The sequence below is a fragment of the Gorilla gorilla genome, chromosome 20 (genome assembly GCF_029281585.2).
Source record: "Gorilla gorilla gorilla isolate KB3781 chromosome 20, NHGRI_mGorGor1-v2.1_pri, whole genome shotgun sequence".
NCBI classification, from domain to species: Eukaryota; Metazoa; Chordata; class Mammalia; order Primates; family Hominidae; genus Gorilla; species Gorilla gorilla.
Window position 1 is genome coordinate 10,890,889 of NC_073244.2, and position 19,655 is coordinate 10,910,543.

At 58.8% G+C, this 19,655-nt stretch overlaps 1 protein-coding gene across 6 annotated transcripts in view; it reads left to right on the forward strand.

The window, feature by feature from the left end:
- The window catches only part of KDM4B (lysine demethylase 4B), a 185,892-nt gene that overhangs the window by 132,885 nt on the left and 33,352 nt on the right, over positions 1–19,655 (forward strand). For 3 of the 6 annotated variants that reach the window (XM_019015987.4, XM_063701990.1, XM_063701988.1), the window contains 3 exons: positions 9,879–10,075; positions 18,386–18,487; positions 18,921–19,120. In XM_019015987.4, the coding sequence (XP_018871532.1) occupies positions 9,879–10,075; positions 18,386–18,487; positions 18,921–19,120 (499 nt within the window). Of the gene's footprint in view, positions 1–9,878; positions 10,076–11,032; positions 12,589–18,385; positions 18,488–18,920; positions 19,121–19,655 lie in introns of those variants that run through there. The other 3 variants (XM_019015988.4, XM_063701989.1, XM_019015991.3) reach the window with 2 other exon arrangements.

Consider the following 19,655-nt stretch of genomic DNA (forward strand, 5'->3'; position numbering starts at 1 on the left):
CTGCCCTTTTTTGTCTTCTGAATATTCCTTTTGTTATAAGCCCCGTTCTTCTTTCATGATGTAGTATCTTTTATTTCTGAGGATATTGATTGACGATAGGTTTAAATTCTTTTTGAAAATGTCTTCTTTGGCTGGACACAGTGGCTCACACCTGTGATTCCAGCACTTTGGGAGGCTGAGGTGGGTGGATCACCTGAGGTCAGGAGTTCAAGACCAGCCTGGCCAACATGGTGAAACCCTGTCACTACTAAAAATACAAAAAATTAGCTGGGCGTGGCGGTGGGTGTCTGTAATCCCAGCTACTGGGGAGGCTGAGGTAGGAGAATCACTTGAACCCGGGAGGCAGAAGTTGCAGTGAACTGAGGTTGTGCCATTGCGCTCCAGCCTGGGCAACAAGAGCGAGACTCCATCTCAAAAAAAAAAAAAAAAAAAAAAACTTCTCTGTCCTCTGTTTCTTACCAGTTGTTTTTTTTTTGTTTTTTTTTTGATAGTTTATTTTGATCTCTGGGGATCATAGTGTAGGCCCATCTCTCTGATGCTTGGGGGTAACGATCTAGTGTAATGATTACAAGTGAGGGGCTAGGTGCAGTGGCTCATGCCTGTAGTGCAGCACTTTGGGAGGCTGAGGCAGGAGGATTGCTTGAGCCCAGGACTTCGGAGTCTGCAGTGCGCTGCTGTGATCACGCCACCACATTCCAGCTCCAGCCTGGGCAATAGAGTAAGACTGTCTGAAAAAAAAAAACCCCAAAACCCAAAAAACCCAAGTGGGCAATGGATGCTGGTGATGGCTCGGGATGCAAGGGGATAGCGGGGAGGGCCTCACTCGGTGCTTTACCCGGGGAGGTCTGGGTGGGCTGTGGATGCAGGAGAAGGGTGGGGAGGGCCTCACTTGGTGCTTTCCCTGGGTGGGCTGTGGATGCAGGGGAAGGGTGGGGAGGGCCTCACTCGTTGCTTTTCCCGGGGAGATCCGGGTGGGCTGTGGATGCAGGGGAAGGGCGGGGAGGGCCTCACTCGGTGCTTTTCCCGGCGACACCTGGGTGGGCTGTTATGGGGGAGCCCACATCAGGCCCTTTGGGTCTCTCCCCTTGGGCCAGCCAGATTGCACAGGGAGTAGCCCTCCAGCCTCCTGCCTGGGCTCCTAAGGGTGGCACCCACATCCTCCACTGTGCCCAGTGTCCCCAGCCCAGACACCCACCTTCTCTGGCCTCCCCAGTAAATGATCCTAGGGAGTCCAGCGAGGAGGGGCAGGCGGCCGCCAGGGTGCCAGGAGGGGTCGGGTGCTGCAGCAGTCCTCGCTCAGACCTCCGTTCTGAGCAACCCCACCCATGTTTCCAGGGGACCCTGGGCCATGAGGCGTGGGGTGCGCACCCGCCACCACCATCCATGTCTCTGCTGGGAATGGCTCCCTGGTGGCCATCCGTCTCCTCACCATGTCCCACCCCCAGCCTGCCGTCGTCTCCTTTTCCATCCTCCCTGTCCTTGCAGGTGTGTCCTCCCTAAAGGCACTTTCTCGTGGCTTCAGGAGAGAGATGGGTGGCGTGGGCTTGCCAGCCTACCAAGGCGTCACTTAGAGCCAGGAGCCATGAGCGTGGCCTCCTTCCTGCAGTTGCCTCTGGCTGCCCAGGAGGGATGTGGTGTTGCTTGGCAGGGAGTGGAGGCAGTGGGGCCTTCTAGGGGTCCTCCCTTGAAGGGTCAGCAGACCAATGTGGAAGTCACCAAGGATGAAGGCCGGAGCTTGGGGGAGGGTGGAGCTGGACACCCCTGGGAAGTCTGGGAGAGGGGCTGAGCCTCCACAGGCCAGGGGAGCAAGGGAGGAATGGGGCCGGGGCCGGGGTGGCATCTGGGGCCACTCCCGGTCTCTTGCTGTTGGTGTTGGGAGGGATCTCGCACCACAGCAGGGAATCGAGGCCCCGGCTCCCCTCAGGCTCTCCCTTCACCAGCGATGGGCCGCGGGCGACGGGTGACAGGTGACGGGTGATGGGTGCAGCACCCGCCCCGCCCATAGGAGAGCCCTGGTCCACTATGGCCTGTGGATGCCACCCTTGACGTCAGCATCTCTCTCTGGCCTCCCTGGGAGCAGTCTCGGAGCGGTGAAGAGCTCTTCACGTCTGGTGCTGTGGCAATGCTAAGTAATAAGATCTCCAGGTTTTATTGGGCATTAATATTTATTCCCATGAAAAGGTTAAATTTATTTCACTTTAAAGCCCTGGAGAGTGCAAGGTGGAGCCATAGTCGCCTCTCCTGGCAACGGCCCTGCCCACCACGTACCCACCTCTCCCGCACAGGCCAGTCCTGGTGATGGCCTGCAGGACAGGGCAGGCTGTGTGGGGCAGTTGGGGGCACCCCCTTTTGGAAGGCACTGCTGCCAGTGGGGCCGGTGAGTGTGCAGAGCCCAGGGCCGATGTGTGCTTCCTGCAGGCACCGGGCAGGCCTGGCCACTCCTCAGCTCTCTGACCCCTTCCCCCGCTCTCTGCAGCAGGCACCACACGAGCCAATTTCGGTTGGCACGACGTCCTGAAGCAGGCCCTGGGCTCTGCGGCTGCTGGCTCTGAGCCCATCGACATTCTGATTTGTATTTTTTCATGCTTTGGAAAAAAGAAATCTATTTATCTCTGCATCGGGTCCCGCTCTGCATAACCGGAGGCAAACCAGCAGCCCCGCCCGCTTTCTCATTTTCCTGGGAAGGTAGCAGCGGGTCCTCTGAGGCCTGCGTCAAGAATATCGGGCTGTCGGACGCGTCAGTCTTCAGGGGCAGGTGACGGCCGCACTGCTTCCAGCTCTTTGGCTTGGTGTTTGGGCACCAGGTGACAGGGGCCAGCCGGCAGCAGCGGTGCTGAGGTTAGTCTAGGTCCCCTGAACTCGACGGCCGTCAATCCCGGGCCTGTCGTTTGCAAGCAGCTGCAGCAGCTGGTCCAGCCCCCTGCTAGACCCTCCCTCCACCCCAGGTTTTTCTTAAGGGCCTGTGACGGTATCTGTCAGTGGAGACTCAGGTTAGCCATGTCAGGAGGGCCTGTGCTGGAGAAGGATGGAGGGAACAGCCCCGAGCCCAGGGGGCCCGGCTTTTGCTCTGTGAGGCTCGCTCCACACCCTGTTCACTTCCTGATCCCCTTCCCCACCCTGCCTTGGTCCTTAAGGAGGTGAAGATGGGGCACGGGGGTGCACGGCCACCTCCTGTAGAACCAGGGCAGGCCAGCCACCTTCTGAGTGGCTTCCGAGCTCCTGAGGCTTGGCCACCCGCACATCATGGGGTGGGTGAGGGGCAGAAGGAGGGGCCCTCCCCACGGCTGCCTGCAGTCTGGCCCTCCCCTTTTTATCTGGGAAAAAGTGTTCTGTGGCTGCTGGGTGGGTGGCAGGGAGGCTGGCGGAATCCCTGGCCAATGAGTCCCGCTGGCAGGACCCCGAGAAGCAGAGGAGCTCGCTCCAGCTGGTGCCCCTCCACCCCGGCGGCAGCAGGACGAGCAGGCGTGCCAGCACAGCTCCTGGGCACCTGCCCCTTTCTGCTCCCGGGTCCCCTGGCTTCTCTCATGTGCTTATTTTGTCTCCCAGTTACACTGTGAGCTGCTTCAGGGCAGGGGCCCGGCGTTGCACGGTAAAACTACATTAATTCAGACTCATTAATTCAGAGCTTATAATGGTTCAGACATGGGAGACGTGACTCTTTTTGAGCTAAAAGTTGGAAACCGTTTTGCTCTGGGTTTTTATGGCCACAATTGCAGAACCTAATCTAAGATCAGTACCTTTTTTTTTTTTTTTTCCAGCAACTAAAATCTTGGGAAATTAAAGGTCCTTAAAACATGCTTTCAATTGTGAGCCAGACAGTTCTGAACCCGGCAAAGAGCAGGCACAGGGATGCTCTGTCTTGGAAGGGGGTTTTGTCTGGGAACGCCACTTCCAGGATTCAGACCTCATGTGTGTCCCTCGGGAGCTTCCAAAATAGGACTGCTTTTAGGTGGAGAGTATTGGAACTGATGTCAGTGAGAAAATGGACACCCTCACACCCCCCCAAAAATTAGAAACAGAAGACCTCACTCCTCAGGCCGTGCCTCTTCTCTTCCCCAGACTCTGGGCAGGTCTCAGCGAACCCGGGAGAACCAGAGCCTGACTCCAGGTCCCGAAGTTGTCATTTCAGGGACCTGAATTGCTGTTTTCTCCCATGTATGAGTGTCTGGGCTCATTAAGACAACTGGGGCCGTCCCAGCCGGAATGTGCGAAGTCCATGGGCTCCGGGAGTTTGGAGCTGGGTCAGGTGGTGAGGCTGGGAGAGTCGCACCTCCTGGGCTCCGTCCGGGCAGCAGGATCCAGGTCCCCATGAGGCTGAGGTGCAGTTGGCCCCACTCCCTGAGCTGCCTCTGAGTTCTGGGGGCAGCGTGCCCACAGTACATGGCTGGCTTGGGCTGATGGTGCAGAGGGCACAGGACCCAGAGCGGGGCAGAGCGGGAGGCCAGGATTCTCCATGCCTGGAGCCGGGCTGCTTCCCGGCAGGGGCAGTCAGAGGCCCGGAAGCCGGTGGTGGGGTGCGCGCAGCTGCCACGCTCAGTACAAACTGGGACTGCTGCCCATGTCTGCAACAGACACACCTGCAATCGCTCCCAGAGTGTACTGAAGCTGGTCTGTGGGACGTGGTGTTCACCCCGATACTGTTACACTGCGAGTTACACTAGAAAAGTTACTTCATGACTTAAGTCAGGCTTCAGCAAGCTTTTTCTTTTGAGACAGGGTCTCAGTCTGTCGCCCGGGCTGGAGTGCTGTGGCATGATCACAGCTCACTGCAGCCTCGACCGCCTGGGCTCAGGTGATCCTCCCACCTCAGCCTCCCAAGTAGCTAAGACAGTAGGCGTGCACCACCACACTCACCTAATTTTAAAAATAAATTTTTGTAGAGACAGCATCTTGCTATATTGCCCAGGGTGGTTTTGAACTCCTGGCCTCAAGCGATCCTCCTGCCTCAGCCTCCCAAAGTGCTGGGATTACAGGTGTGAGCCACCATTTGAGCCAGCCCAAACTTATTGTAAAGGACCTGATAGTGACTGTTTGCAGCTTTACAGGCCGTGCATTCCGCATCGTGAATGTTCAGCCCTGCCCTTGTAGCGTGAACACAGCTGTGGATGATACATAAATGAATGGGCCTGGCTATGTGCCAATAAAACTTTATTCACAAAAACAAGTGGCAGGCCAGATGTGGCCCATGGGCCCACCTAGATGATATGCCTTCTCAATAAAGAGATGTAGAGAAATAAGTAGCACCGAAGTGTTTACTCCCACAATTGAAAGAACCACAGTTATTGTTTTGATACATTTCCCTGTCTTGAGAGACCTCTGCCCATAATTGGGCTCTTGCTATATTCATGACCGTGCATTTTGTGTTTCTTCAGGTAACAGACACATCCTGAGGACGTTTCTGTCATTGAAAGGGTCCTGTAGACCGCATCTTGCCAGCGCACACCTCCCTGTTGTGTGTCGTTTATTTAGTCTGTCCACGATGGTTGAACGGTTTGGTTAGAGTCATTGTCTGTGTGTGTGTGTGCGCGCGCAGGCGTACTTGTCTTTCAGTATGAAAGCAAAGGACGTATTTGAATTCCTTCCTTCCTTAGGCGAGATCGCTAGCAGGGGGAGATTAGGGATGAGCTTGCCTGGAGTGTGCAAAGATCCACGTTGCGCCCGTCGTCTGCAGCTTGGAAGAGCTGCTCAGTTCCTCTTTGCATCCTCCTGAGGCCGCCAGGGTCTGCTCCATGCTCACTGGGGGCCGAGTAGGGGCCGTGATGCTGACCCACCCTCCTCCTCTGGGGGATTCCGCAGGACCCAGCAGCCACCCGGCAGCCACCCCTCCCTCTGCTGTCACTAGCTTTGGGCAGCGCGTGTCTCCTGCGTGCAGGAGCACTGTGAAGCCTCTGCTGATTCGCTGGCAAGCGGCACTGTCCAGGCCCCCAGAGGTGCACTTGGCAGGGTGGTCAGGCTGCCCCCTGACATGAGCACTGTCCAAGAACTGGGTTCTGCTTGGCATCTGGGGCACCAAGAGGGGGGGCCTTGCTTTGAGACCCTGCTCTGCGGGCCTTAGCCGGGAACGAGAAGAAGCTTATGGGTTCCAGCCCAGCCCAGAGCAGTGAGACCAGGATCTTAGGACTGGGGAGAACGGTGGGGGCAGAGAACCTGCGGTTGGTGGGCCCAACCTGTAGATGAGAGGCTGACCCCAAGGCAGGGCAATCCAGGGCCGTGACCTGCAGAGAATACGGCGTATTTGGGAACAAAGACCCTCAGTGGAGACTGGTGGTGGGACCCTGGCTTCATGCTCCGCGTTCCTCACCTGAGTCCCCACCTCCTGGTCTCGGACCTCCACCTGTCCCCAGAGGCTGCTCAGCACTGAGGGGGCACCGCCACCCTGCCTTGGCCAGACGCGCCCAGCTTCCCCGGCAGCTCTCAGGGTGGCCTCACCCATGCACACGGTTTTAGGGGCCATGTGTATCACACCACACGATGGGACACAGGCCCTGGGGCGTGCTCAGGCCTTTGGGGGCCGCGCAGACCTCCTGTTGCCCTGTTTGTGCCTGATTTGTCCATCAGAAACTAATGACACAGCCAGATTCCCCCGGATGGTGCCTTCCTTATCTGTCGCGAGTGCTGACAGAGGACCACCAAGTTGGGCAGCAGGAATTGGAGCAGGCGGGGCCTGTTCCCTCCAGTCACTCCTGCACAGCCTCACAGACACCCGTGTCCCAGAGAGTGGGGAGCTAGACAGGGCTGTGGTGAGAACAGCCAGGGGCCTGGCTAATGAAAATAGACAGCGAGGTCTACCCTGCCTGAGGACTCTGTGGTGAGGCTCCCTCCGGCCTGCTCTGAACCCTTCCCAGCCACAGTAGAACAGCCCACAGAAGTCCTCATGTGCCTGGCTCACCCTTTTCATGGGCACGTGGCTCCCACAGGCGCACAGCCGATCAGAAGAGGCCGGAGTTGGTGGCTCGCAGTGGGGGCTGGGCATGTTCAGCAGGAGGCTGCTGCTAAGGGGAGCTGGGTCTCCTCACCAACCCTAGCGGGTTTCTCTCCCACACTGTGGCCCTGCTGAGCTGCCCAGCACTCAGAAGCGACTGCCCTGTGTCCTCGAAGGCTGTGCTTCCCTCCCTGTGACCCACCGGCCTTGCCTCCTTCCTGCTGTTTGCTTCTTGGGTGTCCTGGCTCCCCAGCTCCCCGCAGAGCCATGTGGAGACTTGCAGGAATGCTCCCAGCTGCCACCTCCTTCCAGTCCAGCCGTGGGCAGCCTGGCACCAGCAGCTTTGTCCTGGCAGTGGCAGCCCCTGGAGCAGGGGATGCATCTGGAGCCGTGCCAGCCCCAGCCGGGCAAGGGAGCTCAGGCCGTGCTCCAGGCCGCGGCAGTGCACTCCGTGGAGCGTGTCTGCCTGTCCCCCTCCACAGGTGCACACAGGTGCTTTTTTTAATTACTTAAGGAAAAGCAATTGCAAAGCCGCTCAATACAAATCCCCTAAGCTGCTGTGGATGGGGATGCCGGGGCAGTCGGCCTGTCCAGGAGTCTGAAACGCCGGCACCATCTGTGCTCCTGCCACTCCACGGCCAAATGACACCACCAGCCTTTCTCTCCTGCGCTATCTTTCATTAAATGAATTGAGTTTGCTGGGAATTGCCCAGCCATAAATATTCCCTCCTGCTCAGCATGGTGGGAATCTAACTGTTCCCAAGCCCCTGCTCCTGGATCCAGCAGAAAGTTCCGTGGACCCCTGGGACTGGGTAAGGTGGGGGGAGGCACGAGCTGCAGGAAATTCCACAGGAAGGTTTCCGTGGTCCCCAACCCCGTCAGATTTGGGGTCATAAATATGTGAGTGTCTCCAAGCAAAGTGTGGGCCACCTGGAAAGGTTTGTCAGGGCAAGGGAATAGTTGCGTTGAATTAAGTCTTTCCCTTCCCGTTTCCTTCATCCCATTGAGCACGGGTGGTGACAGCAAGACAGGGACTTGAAATGGAAGAGTGTCTCACGATTTTTGGAAATGGGCTTCTTCTGTGCCTGTTTGATGGAGAGGCAGAAAGTTCCCTGTGGGCTTCTGAGGCTGAGATGAGGGTTGGCAGAGGTCGGGGCAGCCTGTGTCTGGCACGCGGTCCCTGGGCCCGCCTCTCCCCAGCAGGAGATGAGGTCTGTGCGCCGTTCAGAGGGGGGCCCGTGCCTCTGCCCCCCACGCCGCGAGCTTTTCTGCATGGCCCTCCCCCATGCCTGTGGAGACTCCCAGGGGCTACTTTGTCCCCTAGAGTCTAGACAAGGAATTTCCAAACTGCTGCCCGCAGGTCAACTCTGTCCCTGGCCTCCGTTTATTAATAAAGTTTTATTGACACACAGCCATGCACATGCATGTGCCCATCATCCGTGATGCTTTAGAGGCACGGTGCAGAGTTTCTCGAAGCTGAAAACACTCAGCGTTTGGGCCTCTGTGACAGTTGCCCAGCCCTGCCCTTTCCCCCTTCCTCTTGAGGTTGGGGTTTTTCCAGCCCCATCTCAGCCTCATCCCAGTAGGTACGTGGCAGACCAGAGCTTCCTGGCCGCCTCCTGGGATCTGAGTGCCATGGTGGTAATCGCCGCTTGGGCATCTGGGTTCATGCCCTCTGGGGCCTGGCTTCTCTGGCCCCGAGTCCCTGAAATGTTGAGCGTCACCAGGTCACCTGCAGAACATCCTTCCCAGTGCCCAGTGTGACCAAAGTGACGCAGCGGCAGAGCCACCAAGAACAGTGACCTGGGAAGGGCTGAGGGCATGAGAGCGGCAGGTCTGCCCGGCAGGCAGCTGGAGGGGACTTCAGCTCATCCTTGCCACTCGCTTGACGTTCCCAAACACAAGGGGCCATCCTATTGGGTGTTTGCTCAGTTCTCCCAAGACCCCAGGCAAGCCGGCTGCAGCACATGGCACGTTAATGTCCTTTCTTAGCCGCTGAGTCCCTGAGCCTCCCAGACCCTCAGCGTCGTCTTCGTTAACATTGGCGTCCCTCCAGCCCTGCAAGCTGGAGGCAGTCAGGTGAGGCGTGCGGGAGCCTGTGGGCCACCGTCGCCCTCGTGAGGCCTCCTGAGGAGGGGCCGTTGTCACATTCCAGGATTCCTGTTGGTTCTCTCAGCTCTTTGGGGACTGCTGTTGTCTCCCTTCTTCCCAGCCCTCTTGGAACGATTGCTGTTATAAAATACTCCGTATCCATTTTTACCTACCTGGGGGCACCCGCATCTGACGGGAGGGAGATTTTTGCCTGAACCAACAGGAGGCGTCTGAACCTCAGCCTCGCTGGTCTCTGGACAGCTGTGCATGGGGCAGTGCCCAGTCCTGAACCTCAGGCCCCTTATCGAGCTGCGCCCAGCCCCCATTTCTCTTGGGTGTTTGCTCAGTGGCCGTTCCAACTCCGTGGAGGCAAACCAGGGACTCACAACTGGGGGATGCTGTTTCCTGACTTGTGATAGAAGTTCTAGAAACAGAGCAGGAGTGGTGGTGCACACCTGTAATCCCAGGGCTTTGGGAGACTGAGGCAAGAGGATCACTTGAACCCAGGAGTTCAAGACTAGCCTGAGCAACATAGTGAGACCCCATCTCTAAAAATTCTCAAGAATTAGCCAGATGTGGTGGTGGGTGCCTGTAGTCTCAGCTACTTGGGAGGCTGAGGCGGGAGAATCGCTTGAGCCTGAGAGGTCAAGGCTGCAGTGAGCCGTGATTGCACCACTGCACTTCAGCCTGGGCGACAGAGTGAGACCGTGTCTCGAAAAGAAAAATGTTCTAGAAGCGGAATGCTCAGCGGTGGGATGGGGTGTGGGAGGCCTGGGCCGTGGGCCCTACCTGCTCTGGGGTGGGGTGTGAGGAGCCAGCCATCCAGGTGCGGCGCGAGGGCTCAGGCTCCTGTCCCCTGCCGCAGTGCACGTGCCGGAAGGACATGGTCAAGATCTCCATGGACGTGTTCGTGCGCATCCTGCAGCCCGAACGCTACGAGCTGTGGAAGCAGGGCAAGGACCTCACGGTGCTGGACCACACGCGGCCCACGGCGCTCACCAGCCCCGAGCTGAGCTCCTGGAGTGCGTCCCGGGCCTCGCTGAAGGCCAAGCTCCTCCGCAGGTGAGCTGCCAAGGGACTGCCGCGTGACTGGCCCAGCATGACGGAGGGTGGCCCTGCTGGGTGGCCCAGGCCCCTTCCCACTGGCAGGGGCTCCGGGCCGTGTCCTACTCCTCCCTTTCTTCCTATTCCCACCCCGCCTCCTCTTTCGTCCTCCTCCTCCTGTTCTGTTTCTCCTCGAGTCTGAGGCACAGTGTTTTCTCGAGGCCTCGCTTTGCTGGGGTGGGTGGGCTCTGCTCTGGCGGGCAGCGTCTGTGCCGTTCACACCTGTGGGCTCCCCATACTCCCTGTCATGTCCCTGCCAGGAGGCTGACCCTGGGCGGCCCCAGGCCCCGTGCCATTGCCTCAGCAGAGCCACCAGCCACATGGCTCCCTGTCCCTCTCACTCACCGCATTTCTGCTGTCCGGCTACTCGGGCCCCTCCCTGGCGCTGAGAGCAGTCGGGTCCCCTGCAAGGACTCAACGGGGCATCAGGTGGGGCTGCTTGGATTTGAGATCATGGAGAGGATTGCAGAAGGCCGGCCCCGGGGCATGACCCTGGATGCCCTCCTCCCACTCAGAACCCCTCCCTGCGCATCGCCGCATAGACCCTCCCAGCCAGGTATCTCGTGTCCACCTGGAGGAGAGGCCAAAGCATTTGCAGCCTCTTGGCTTCCGACCACAAGAGGCCATGGGGACACGGAGGCAGGTCCCGGCCAAGGAGGAGATCCACTTCATGCCCAGAGTGAAGGCGAGCACCGGCCTCCCCAGCCCCTCCTCTGGGAAGTGTCCAGGCTTCCAGGGCTCTGAGCTGCCCTTGGCACAGTTGTCGACAGATCTCACTCCTATTTGGTGCCCAAGGAACATTCAGGGAGCCCCTGAGCACGAGCTGGAGCCGGGAGGGACGGCACAGAGTGGGCTCAGCCGACTCCTCCTGGGAAGGGCCAGAGAGCAAACATTTGTGACTTGGCGACTTTGCAGGCCAGACATCCTGTGTCTTGACGTCTTGACTCCTCATGGCAACTCAAGACCCCTGCAGATGATAGACAGCGAAGAAATGCACGTGGCTGTGTCCGTGAAGCTTTGTTTACAGACCGTGAAATCCAGATCTCATGATTTTCACATGCTACCAAATACGATAATTTTTCTGTTTTGAACCACTTAAAAACGTGAACATTGGCCAGGCACGGTCGCTCACACCTGTAATCTCTGCACTTTGGAGGCCAAGGAAGGAGGATTGCTTGAGTCCAGGGGTTTGAGACCAGCCTGGACAACATATTGAGATGCCATCTCTACAAAAAATTTAAAAATCACCTGGGTGTGGTGGTGTGCGCCTGTGGTCCCAACTACTCAGAAGGCTGAGGCAGGAAGATCACTTAAGCCCAGGAGGTCAAGGCTGCAGCGAGCCGAGATCGAGATCGTACCACTGCACTCCAGCCTGAATGACAGAGCAAGACCTTGTCTCTCCAGGAAAACAAACAAACAAAAGAACAAAAAAACCATGTAAACACTGTTCCTAGCTTGTGGGTCGTACCTAGACAGGCTGCTGGCAGGTCTGGTCTTTGAGCCAACAGTGGTGGCCCTGGTGTGGGGGCAGCCTCCCCCTTCCCTTTGAGCAGTGGCCTTCCCTCTGCAGCCATCCAGTCTCTGCTGCCTTGATCCTGTCCCAGCTGGCAATGGATGGTGCCCACTCGAGACCCAGCCACTGAGCACCAAGGTTGGGGGCGGCTCAGCCTTGGCCCCCCACCACGCTCTGCAGAAACAGGCCTTGGAACTGGTTTCTGAAAAGTCACTTCTGGTCCAGAACCTTCTCCTCTAACTGGGCGCCTTCTTTTTCAACACGTCCATCTGTCTGTGAGTCTGGGACTCCTGGGCGGCCTGGGCATCTGTCTCGGCCTCCTCTGTCTTCCCCACCTCGCGGCCTCTCTCGGAGAATGTTCCCTCCGCCCCGAGTGTTTTCACAGCCCCTCCTGACAGTCCTGCCGAGGTCAATCTGTCTCTTCTGCTCTTGTTATCTGTGCTTTTGATTTCCTGCCTCCTGTGTGCTCCTCATGAAGAGCTGCCTCCTGGTGAGGCTACTCCAGGCGGCCCCCGCAGCACAGAGCTCGTGCACCCCAGCTCCCAGGCCCAGCCAGACGTGCTGTTTGCATAATGGTTAATTGATTGTGGCTCAGGCTAATTGGTCAACAGAGTGGATTGCCAATAAACCGGCACCACGTTCCAGGAGTGGAATGGGACTAGAGGCCGTCTCAATTGCCTGCCAGGAGGAGATGCGGAAGCCGCTGCACTCACCGCTGCTTGGAACCTTCTTTGCACGCAGGAAGTGGACCCCCCAGAACCAGCCCTTGCGTGGCCTGGCCTCCCTGCCCCGGCCACCCCCGCACTTCTAGTCACGACCTGCTCCTCCCAGGACCCCCCTCCCGCCCTCTCCCGTGCCGCCATCCTGGGGGCTGCCTTCACCCAGCAGCAAGCCTGAATAACAAATGAAGTCAGCTTCCCAAGGATATAATTTTCTTTAAAGCCTTCAGTATGTAAAACAAGGCTGATTCACTTTTTTTTTTTTTTTAAAGTCATGGGGGGTGCTTTTTTCTGGAGAGGCAGATGGGTGACTCACGTTTCAAAGCCCAAGCTGCCCCTCCCTCCACCAGGGAGGTGGTCGGTTCCCCCCTGAGCAGTGCCCTCTCCACGTGGCCTGCCTTTTCCCCTGAGCCAGGCTCCCTCCCCGAGGGCATATCTTGGGGCCAGGGCAGCCCTGTCTGAGCATCTGTGGCTCAGGCTGGATCGGGAGACACAGTGGACTGGCTCTGTCTCCCAGACAAGGGGCTTGTGGACACAGGCGGGATCCTTCTCTGGTTGGGGGAGCATCCTGGGCCCTGTAGGGTAATGAGCAGTATCCCTGGCCTCCACCCACTCCATGCCAGGAGCGCCCCAAGTCGTGACAACCACAGATGTCCCCAGACATCGCCCATTCCCCCGCGTGGGAACCCCTGCCCTAGACCAAGGGATGGCGTCAGGGTGGGCGCCATGCCCTCGCCCCCGTGTAGTCCAGCCTTCCCTGCCCTCGGCATGGCTGTGGGACAGCCCCCATGTGTTTACCAGGTGCCGCGTGGGGTGCGGATGGTTCGGCACAGCTGCCTGAGCTCAGAGGACACGGCCTACTCCCTGCTCGCCACCTTACATGGGTCTCTTCCAGAACTAAATCTCGTTGAGCGAGCGTTGGGGGCTTTGTATTCTTCCCCCTGATGGATGGGCCGCCTAAAACTGCAGCCTGGCTCCTGGCGGGTGCCCTCAGCCTCCCCACTCCCAGTGGCGCTGTGCGTTCTGGTGCCCTGCCTGAGCCGGAGCCCTCACAGTGCTCTCTGGCACCCACGCGGCGCTCCTCCATGCAAACTCTTTCCACGCGAGAAGCGCCATGTGCACGTGCTCCAGCAGGTACGCGCTCCCTGCAGGACATCTGTGCACCCGCCTCACCACAGCCTCCCTGGCCCACTGCTGCTCTGTGAGCCCGGCTGGGCCCAGGCCTCATCTCCCCTACCCCTCCGAGCTCGGCGCTGCCTGTCCCCTCCTGCTCTGCCTTGGCCTGTCACCCCTGCGCCAGTGCAGGACACCACCACGCCTCTGGCCCCGACTCCTGCCAGGGCTGCCACGGCTGCCACACCCCAGCTGCATTCCTGAGCCCTCCCCACCAACAGGGACCTCAGCCCTCAGGGACAGAACCTCACGAGCACAGGGACCTGCCAGCCCCTGCAGGGAGTGCGCAGCCTCAGGGACTCACTTGCTGTCTCCTGTCTCTTTCCTAGAGCTGCCCTTCATTTTCTCAAAGGTGAAATTACTCAGCACAGGGTCTAGCCTTGGGGGTGGGGAGCACTGAGCCACTTTGGGTTGGGGGTGGGCGGCTCTGAGGGCTCAGCCTGGGGCCAGCCTCCCAGTCCTCCCCGCCCTGTGAGAAGCCCTGAGCCAGCGCGGCACTGAGAGCTGATGGTCCCACTCTGGGTGCTGCAGGTGCCCCGTGTTACTGGGTGACAGGGCCAGAGGCCGTCCACCCCGCCTCCTGCCATACAAGCTGCAAAGGACACCTGCTTCCACCTTGGAAATATTAGTGCAGTTATCTGGACTACGTCCCGACATTTGGCTCATAGGAATGAGCCCAGCGGCGTCCAGTTAAGCCCGGCAGGCTAAGTGCTTATTTATCTCCACTCTCTCCTGAAACGCCACTGAAATGCCAGAGAGTGAAGTGCAGAGAACGGGAGAGGGGGCAGTGGCAGCTGAGCACATCTCCAGGCTTTGAAAAGCAGGGAAGGGTGGGCAGGAGACCCCATGGGCCGGCAACCGGGAGGACAGCCAGCAGGGAGCAGCTGGGCTGCACCACAGGGCCGCAGAAAGACACAGTGGGCAGACATGGGCAGCTCCTGGGGGGCTGCAGGGGGAACATACCACGGGGCCGCAGAAAGACACAGCGGGCAAACATGGGCAGCCCCTGGGGGTGCTGGGGGGATGCGGGGGCAACCAGCAGAAGACAGTGGGTGGCTCTGGGCAGAAGGGAGGCGCCTTCCTGGGGTCAGCAGTGGGGCCCAGCTGCCAGCCTCACATCCCCCCCCGAACCCCCAAGGCCAGGAGAGACAATAGAGGGGGTGGGGGTCCTCTGCAAGAGAACAAAGGGGCCCAGTGGAGCAAAGCCACATACGCTGATACTGGGGCTCTCCTAAAGTCACAGGCTCCTGCCCTCAGCAGCCCCTGCCACTGCCTTCGCCAGGCCCAGCTCACACACGGCTTGGCACCGTGCACAGAGGGATCAACGGCCAGGGGACCCGACACATTGGAGGCTGCGCTCCCATGACAAAGGCAGGGCCTGCACAGCAAAGAAGGGCAGAGCTCCGAGGAAAGAGGATGCAGTGAGTGCAGGGCCCTGGAGCGGGCCAGGACTTTGCATTATGGAAGAAGAGCCATTGCTGTGAAGAAGAAACATTCCAGGAATGAGTGGCTCTCGGATGTTACCATCTAGAGAAGAGACAAGCCCACGGTGGATTGGGAGGCCCTTGAAGAATCCCCTCCCACTGACAGACAGACAGACAGAGCTGGAAGATAGGAAGGATCAGGAAGTCAGAGGCGTAGTCTAGGAAATCTAGCCCCTGATAGGAGTTTCAGAAAAAGAGAAAAGAAAAGTGTCCCGGGACCCAAAGACTTTGCATTTCCAGGTTAAAAAGTCCACCAGAAAGTCCGCCCAAGAATGGAAATTACCCAAACCACAATGCATCGCTGTGAAATTTCACAACTCCTGGATTAAACAAAGGCCCTGAAAGCTTCCAGAGCAAACAGATCACAAACAGCTCACCAGACTGGGGCTGGGCATGGTAGCTCATGCCTGTGATCCCAGCACTATGGGAGGCCAAGGCAGGAGGATCACTTGAGGCCCAGAGTTCGAGGTCAGCCTGGGCAACATAGCAAGACCGTGTCTCTAAAAAAAATAAAAAATAAAAAAAATAATAATAATAAAGAATAGGAGACCCTATTAGCATTGGATTTACAGTCATAATGCCACAAGCTAAAAGACAAAGGAAAAAGGCCTTCAAAAGTCAGAAGAGGAATAATTCTCCCCAAATCTTTTACCTAGCCAAATTGTCAAGAAATGTGTGAGGGGAATAAGGATCTTTTTAGACACACAGAGTCTCGTATTCCACCTCCTTTCTCAGGAAGCTGCTGCAGGATGTGCTCCAGCTAAACAAGGATGTAAATTGAGAAAGCCATGGGGTTGAGGAAACAAGATCTAACCCAGGAGAGTCAAGGGGAGTCTCAAGATCATGGGAGAAGGAACCAAGACCCCCAGGGGTGTCATGGAGAGAAGGGGACACCCTGCATAGGAGACCACAGCAGGAGTTTAAGAGCAATGGCAGGGAGCTCAGAGATACCAAGGAAGCTAGGCGTCCAAAGCACGAGGCCAGTTCCAGACCCCAGGGTGGGGGCGGGGAATGCGGCCCGAGTTGCTCTGTGGCTCATGGATGCACAATGTTTATGGGGCATAAAAGCGTAAATGTGGAATTTGGCTGCAATGGAAGATGGTGGCAGGTGCAGGGAGAGAAGGGGACGGTCATGGAGGCGAGCAAGGATGGCCACACCCTCAACACCTGTGCCGGGAGCCGGACCCAGAAACAAGCATTGGGTGCAGAAACACGCGAAGGGGGATGAAGGTGTCAGGGTAAGGAAGAGGCGTGCTCTTAGGACCCCACAGATGCCCCAAGTGATGGCTGCCCCTCTGCCGTGGGCTGTGCCCCCCCTTGCTGTGTCTGTGCCGCCCTTGCTGTATCTGTGTATTGAGCCCTACCCAGTTCCGTGTAGTGTGGGACCCAGGGGTCTCAGCCTGGCACTGCTGCAGGTAGGAAAGGGCTGGGCTGCAAGGATGAGGCCCCAGAGCTCTGGTTGGGCACCAGGACAGTTCTGGGGCCCTCTGAGGCAGACACAGTAAGGCTTGAAGGCCGTGGGAGTGCCCCTGGAAGGCTGTAGCAGGGGAGGGCCATGGTCAGAAGCGACCTCTAGGGTGGGTTTTCAGGGTGGGGGTGGAGGGAGGGACTGCATTGGGCGGGAGAAGGGGCTGTGGAGCTGGGGGCAGCTGAGGCCAGGTGAGCGGCATGGGAGGGCGCCCTTCTGCTGGTGCTGTCTGGGACCAGGGCGGGTCCACTGTGGGACCCCGGCCCTACAGCCCTGGGGCATTCCCAGACCAGGAGGGCAGCCCACCTTGGGATGACAGTGGTGACAAGAGCCAGTTGCACCCCAGCGCCGGTCTGAAGCTTCCTCCTCCTGAGCCTGCTGTCTCCACCTGGGGCAGGCACCCAGCATTTGCCTAGCCCCCTAGTGGAGCCTGAGGCTGCCTTCCCGGAGCCGTCCTTGGGCTGCTGTTGTGGAGAACATTCTCTGGAGGGCAGGGGCCACTCCCGTGTCCCCCACCCACCTCCTGCTCCCTGTGTTAGTGACTCTGGCCCCACGCCCACCCCTGCCTGCCTCCCACCCATGCCCAGCCACCCCGCAGCGACCTTGTGTGCACCATGCTGTGTGATGCCATGCCTCTGGTCCACCCGCTTTCTGCCTTGAGTCATTGTGGTGGGCCATGCTGCAGACATCGGGGAGCACTGATTCTAGCGAGTTAGGCAGCTGAGGAGCAAGGAGGGCTGGCAGTGACTAGTGTTCTAGGAAGGCTTCCTGGAGGAGGCGCCCCAGAAGCCAGCATGGAGCACAGTGGCTGGGAGCAGCGGTGGGCAGGGGTCAGGTCCAAGTGTCCCGAGGGAGCATGGGCTGCTGCTGGCCCATGTGACAGCTTGGCTCAGGCAGAGGTGAGGAGGTCCTGGTAACAGAAGCCCCGGCAGCGGGCCCACCCCACCCCTGTCAGATGAGCCTGCCCCACCTTGGTGACCACTTGGTCCTTGGAGGGGCAGCTGCCACAGGGACCCCCGTGGGATTGAGGTGTCCGAGTCTGAGCCCACAGGGACAGGGGACACGGGAAGCACCTGGAAGCCGCAGCTGGCATTGGCGATTGTCCCGGAAACACTGGCGCTCCCAGCTCTGCCTGACTGCTGGCAGGCTTGAAGTGGCTGGATCTCAACTGGGGAAGGGGAGAAAGGCCACTGGGGAGCCGGGCTATGCGGCCTCGAGCTCATGGCCTAGTGAGGCCCCTGGCCAGGCCAGGGCTTAGGGCAGCTGCAGGGGGTGGGCCTGGAGGAGGTGCAGATATCACATGCCCAGGGGAGGCACTAGTGACCAGCCAGGCCTTGGCTTCTCTGCACTCCCGGCTTCTGCCTGAGCCCCCTGGGAACCACCCCCTCCGCATCTCCAAAAAGCTTTTGCTTCCTTCCTGGAAAGACCCTGGAGGTCCCCGGGGGAACCTGGTGTGAGGCCCTGGCCACTCAGCTGCAGGTTCACCTGGCTGTCACTTTTCCTCCCTTTTTCAGCCCCCCTCTCTCTCATTTCTAAGAAGTCCCAGCTCAGCCAAGCCTGTAAGCCTCAGGTTGAATCCCTTACTTGGGGCTGGTGTGCAGGGACCGGGACCTCCCCAATGTACCCCAGGATTGTGGGTGTCCAGGCTGGGCATGCAGGATGCACCTCCTCTTGGCCCACGCCTGCCCTGTGAGCAGATCCTGGGCTCAGGGCGCAGAGGAGGCCCTGGCAGGCCCTGGGGTGTGGGCACAGGTCAGAGCAGCGGAGTGTGAGCTGGGGCTCCCATGCACCTCATGGGCTGCAGAGAGAGGACCCAGGGAGTTGGGGACAGAGCCAGGTGCCCAGGACCAGGCGTCCTGGGGAGTTGAGCAGAAGTCCTAGAGAAAAAAACCCGTGAAATTTACATTCTAGACAAATTAGTCTGAAAGAAAACAGACACTGGAGAAAGACTGAGGAGGAGAGGAAACCAAGTCTAGAAAGGAAGAAAGAGCAGACCAAAAGGCCGGGGCTGTCGTAAGTGTCTTTTTCGTTCCGTTTGTCGTCTAGGCATTTTCCATGAGCTGCTGTTTCCCTCGGAGCTCACACTCCCTGTGTCTCTGTCCCGTGGCACACGCGGCTTCTGCCGCCCGGTCCCGCCCGTCATCCCACCTGGTGTCAGTCGGCTTCCCATCTCCAGCTGTCATCAGCGTCCCCCGCTTGACACCGTCCCCACCGTGTCCATTGCCCCGTCTCCCTTTGGTCTCTCCTCCCAACACGGCTCCTGCCCCGCAAGAGCAGAACCCCACCCAGGGTTCCCTTTACCCCCGGCCTCCAGCCAGGAGGCCCCCTGCTCATGGAGCGCTCTTCTAGGGGTGGGTGGGGGCTGCGTGCTGCCGGACAGAGTGCACAGACCTAGGGCTCTTCCCTCCCTGGTCTCCCCTCCTGCCTGATAAACCTCCCTCTCCAGGTCTCACCGGAAACGGAGCCAGCCCAAGAAGCCGAAGCCCGAAGACCCCAAGTTCCCTGGGGAGGGTACGGCTGGGGCAGCGCTCCTAGAGGAGGCTGGGGGCAGCGTGAAGGAGGAGGCTGGGCCGGAGGTTGACCCCGAGGAGGAGGAGGAGGAGCCGCAGCCACTGCCACACGGCCGGGAGGCCGAGGGCACAGAAGGTCAGTTCCTGCCAGGCCAGGCCTGGCACCACTGTTTTCCCACCCCCGTGGGCATCTCCTAGAAGGAACCAGTGCCTGCTACAGCCAGAGTCCCCGTTTTGTAAGAATCTGATTCAGTGGCTTTCTTGCCAGGGTGGGGCATTTCCTGAAAATAGACATTGTAAGGTGGAGGCCGTAAGAAAAGTGCCTCCGTCCCCAGAATTGAGAAGAGCAGTTACGAGAGGCCAGGAGGCCAAGGTGGCAGGATCACTTGAGTCCAGGAGTTTGAGACCCTGTCTCTACTTATGATATAAAAAAAATTTAACCAGGCTTGGTGGCTTGCACCTATAGTCCCAGCTACTTGGGAAGCTGAGGTGGGAGGTTGAGGCCGTAGTGAGCCGTGTTTGCACCACTGCACTCCAACCTGGGCAACAGAGCAAGACCCAGTATCACAAAAATAATAATAATAGTAAAAGACCAGGATGCTGTATATGGCCCAGATGCTGGAACGTGCCTGCAGCAGCCACGGCCACTTGTGAGCAGAGGGACGGTCCTG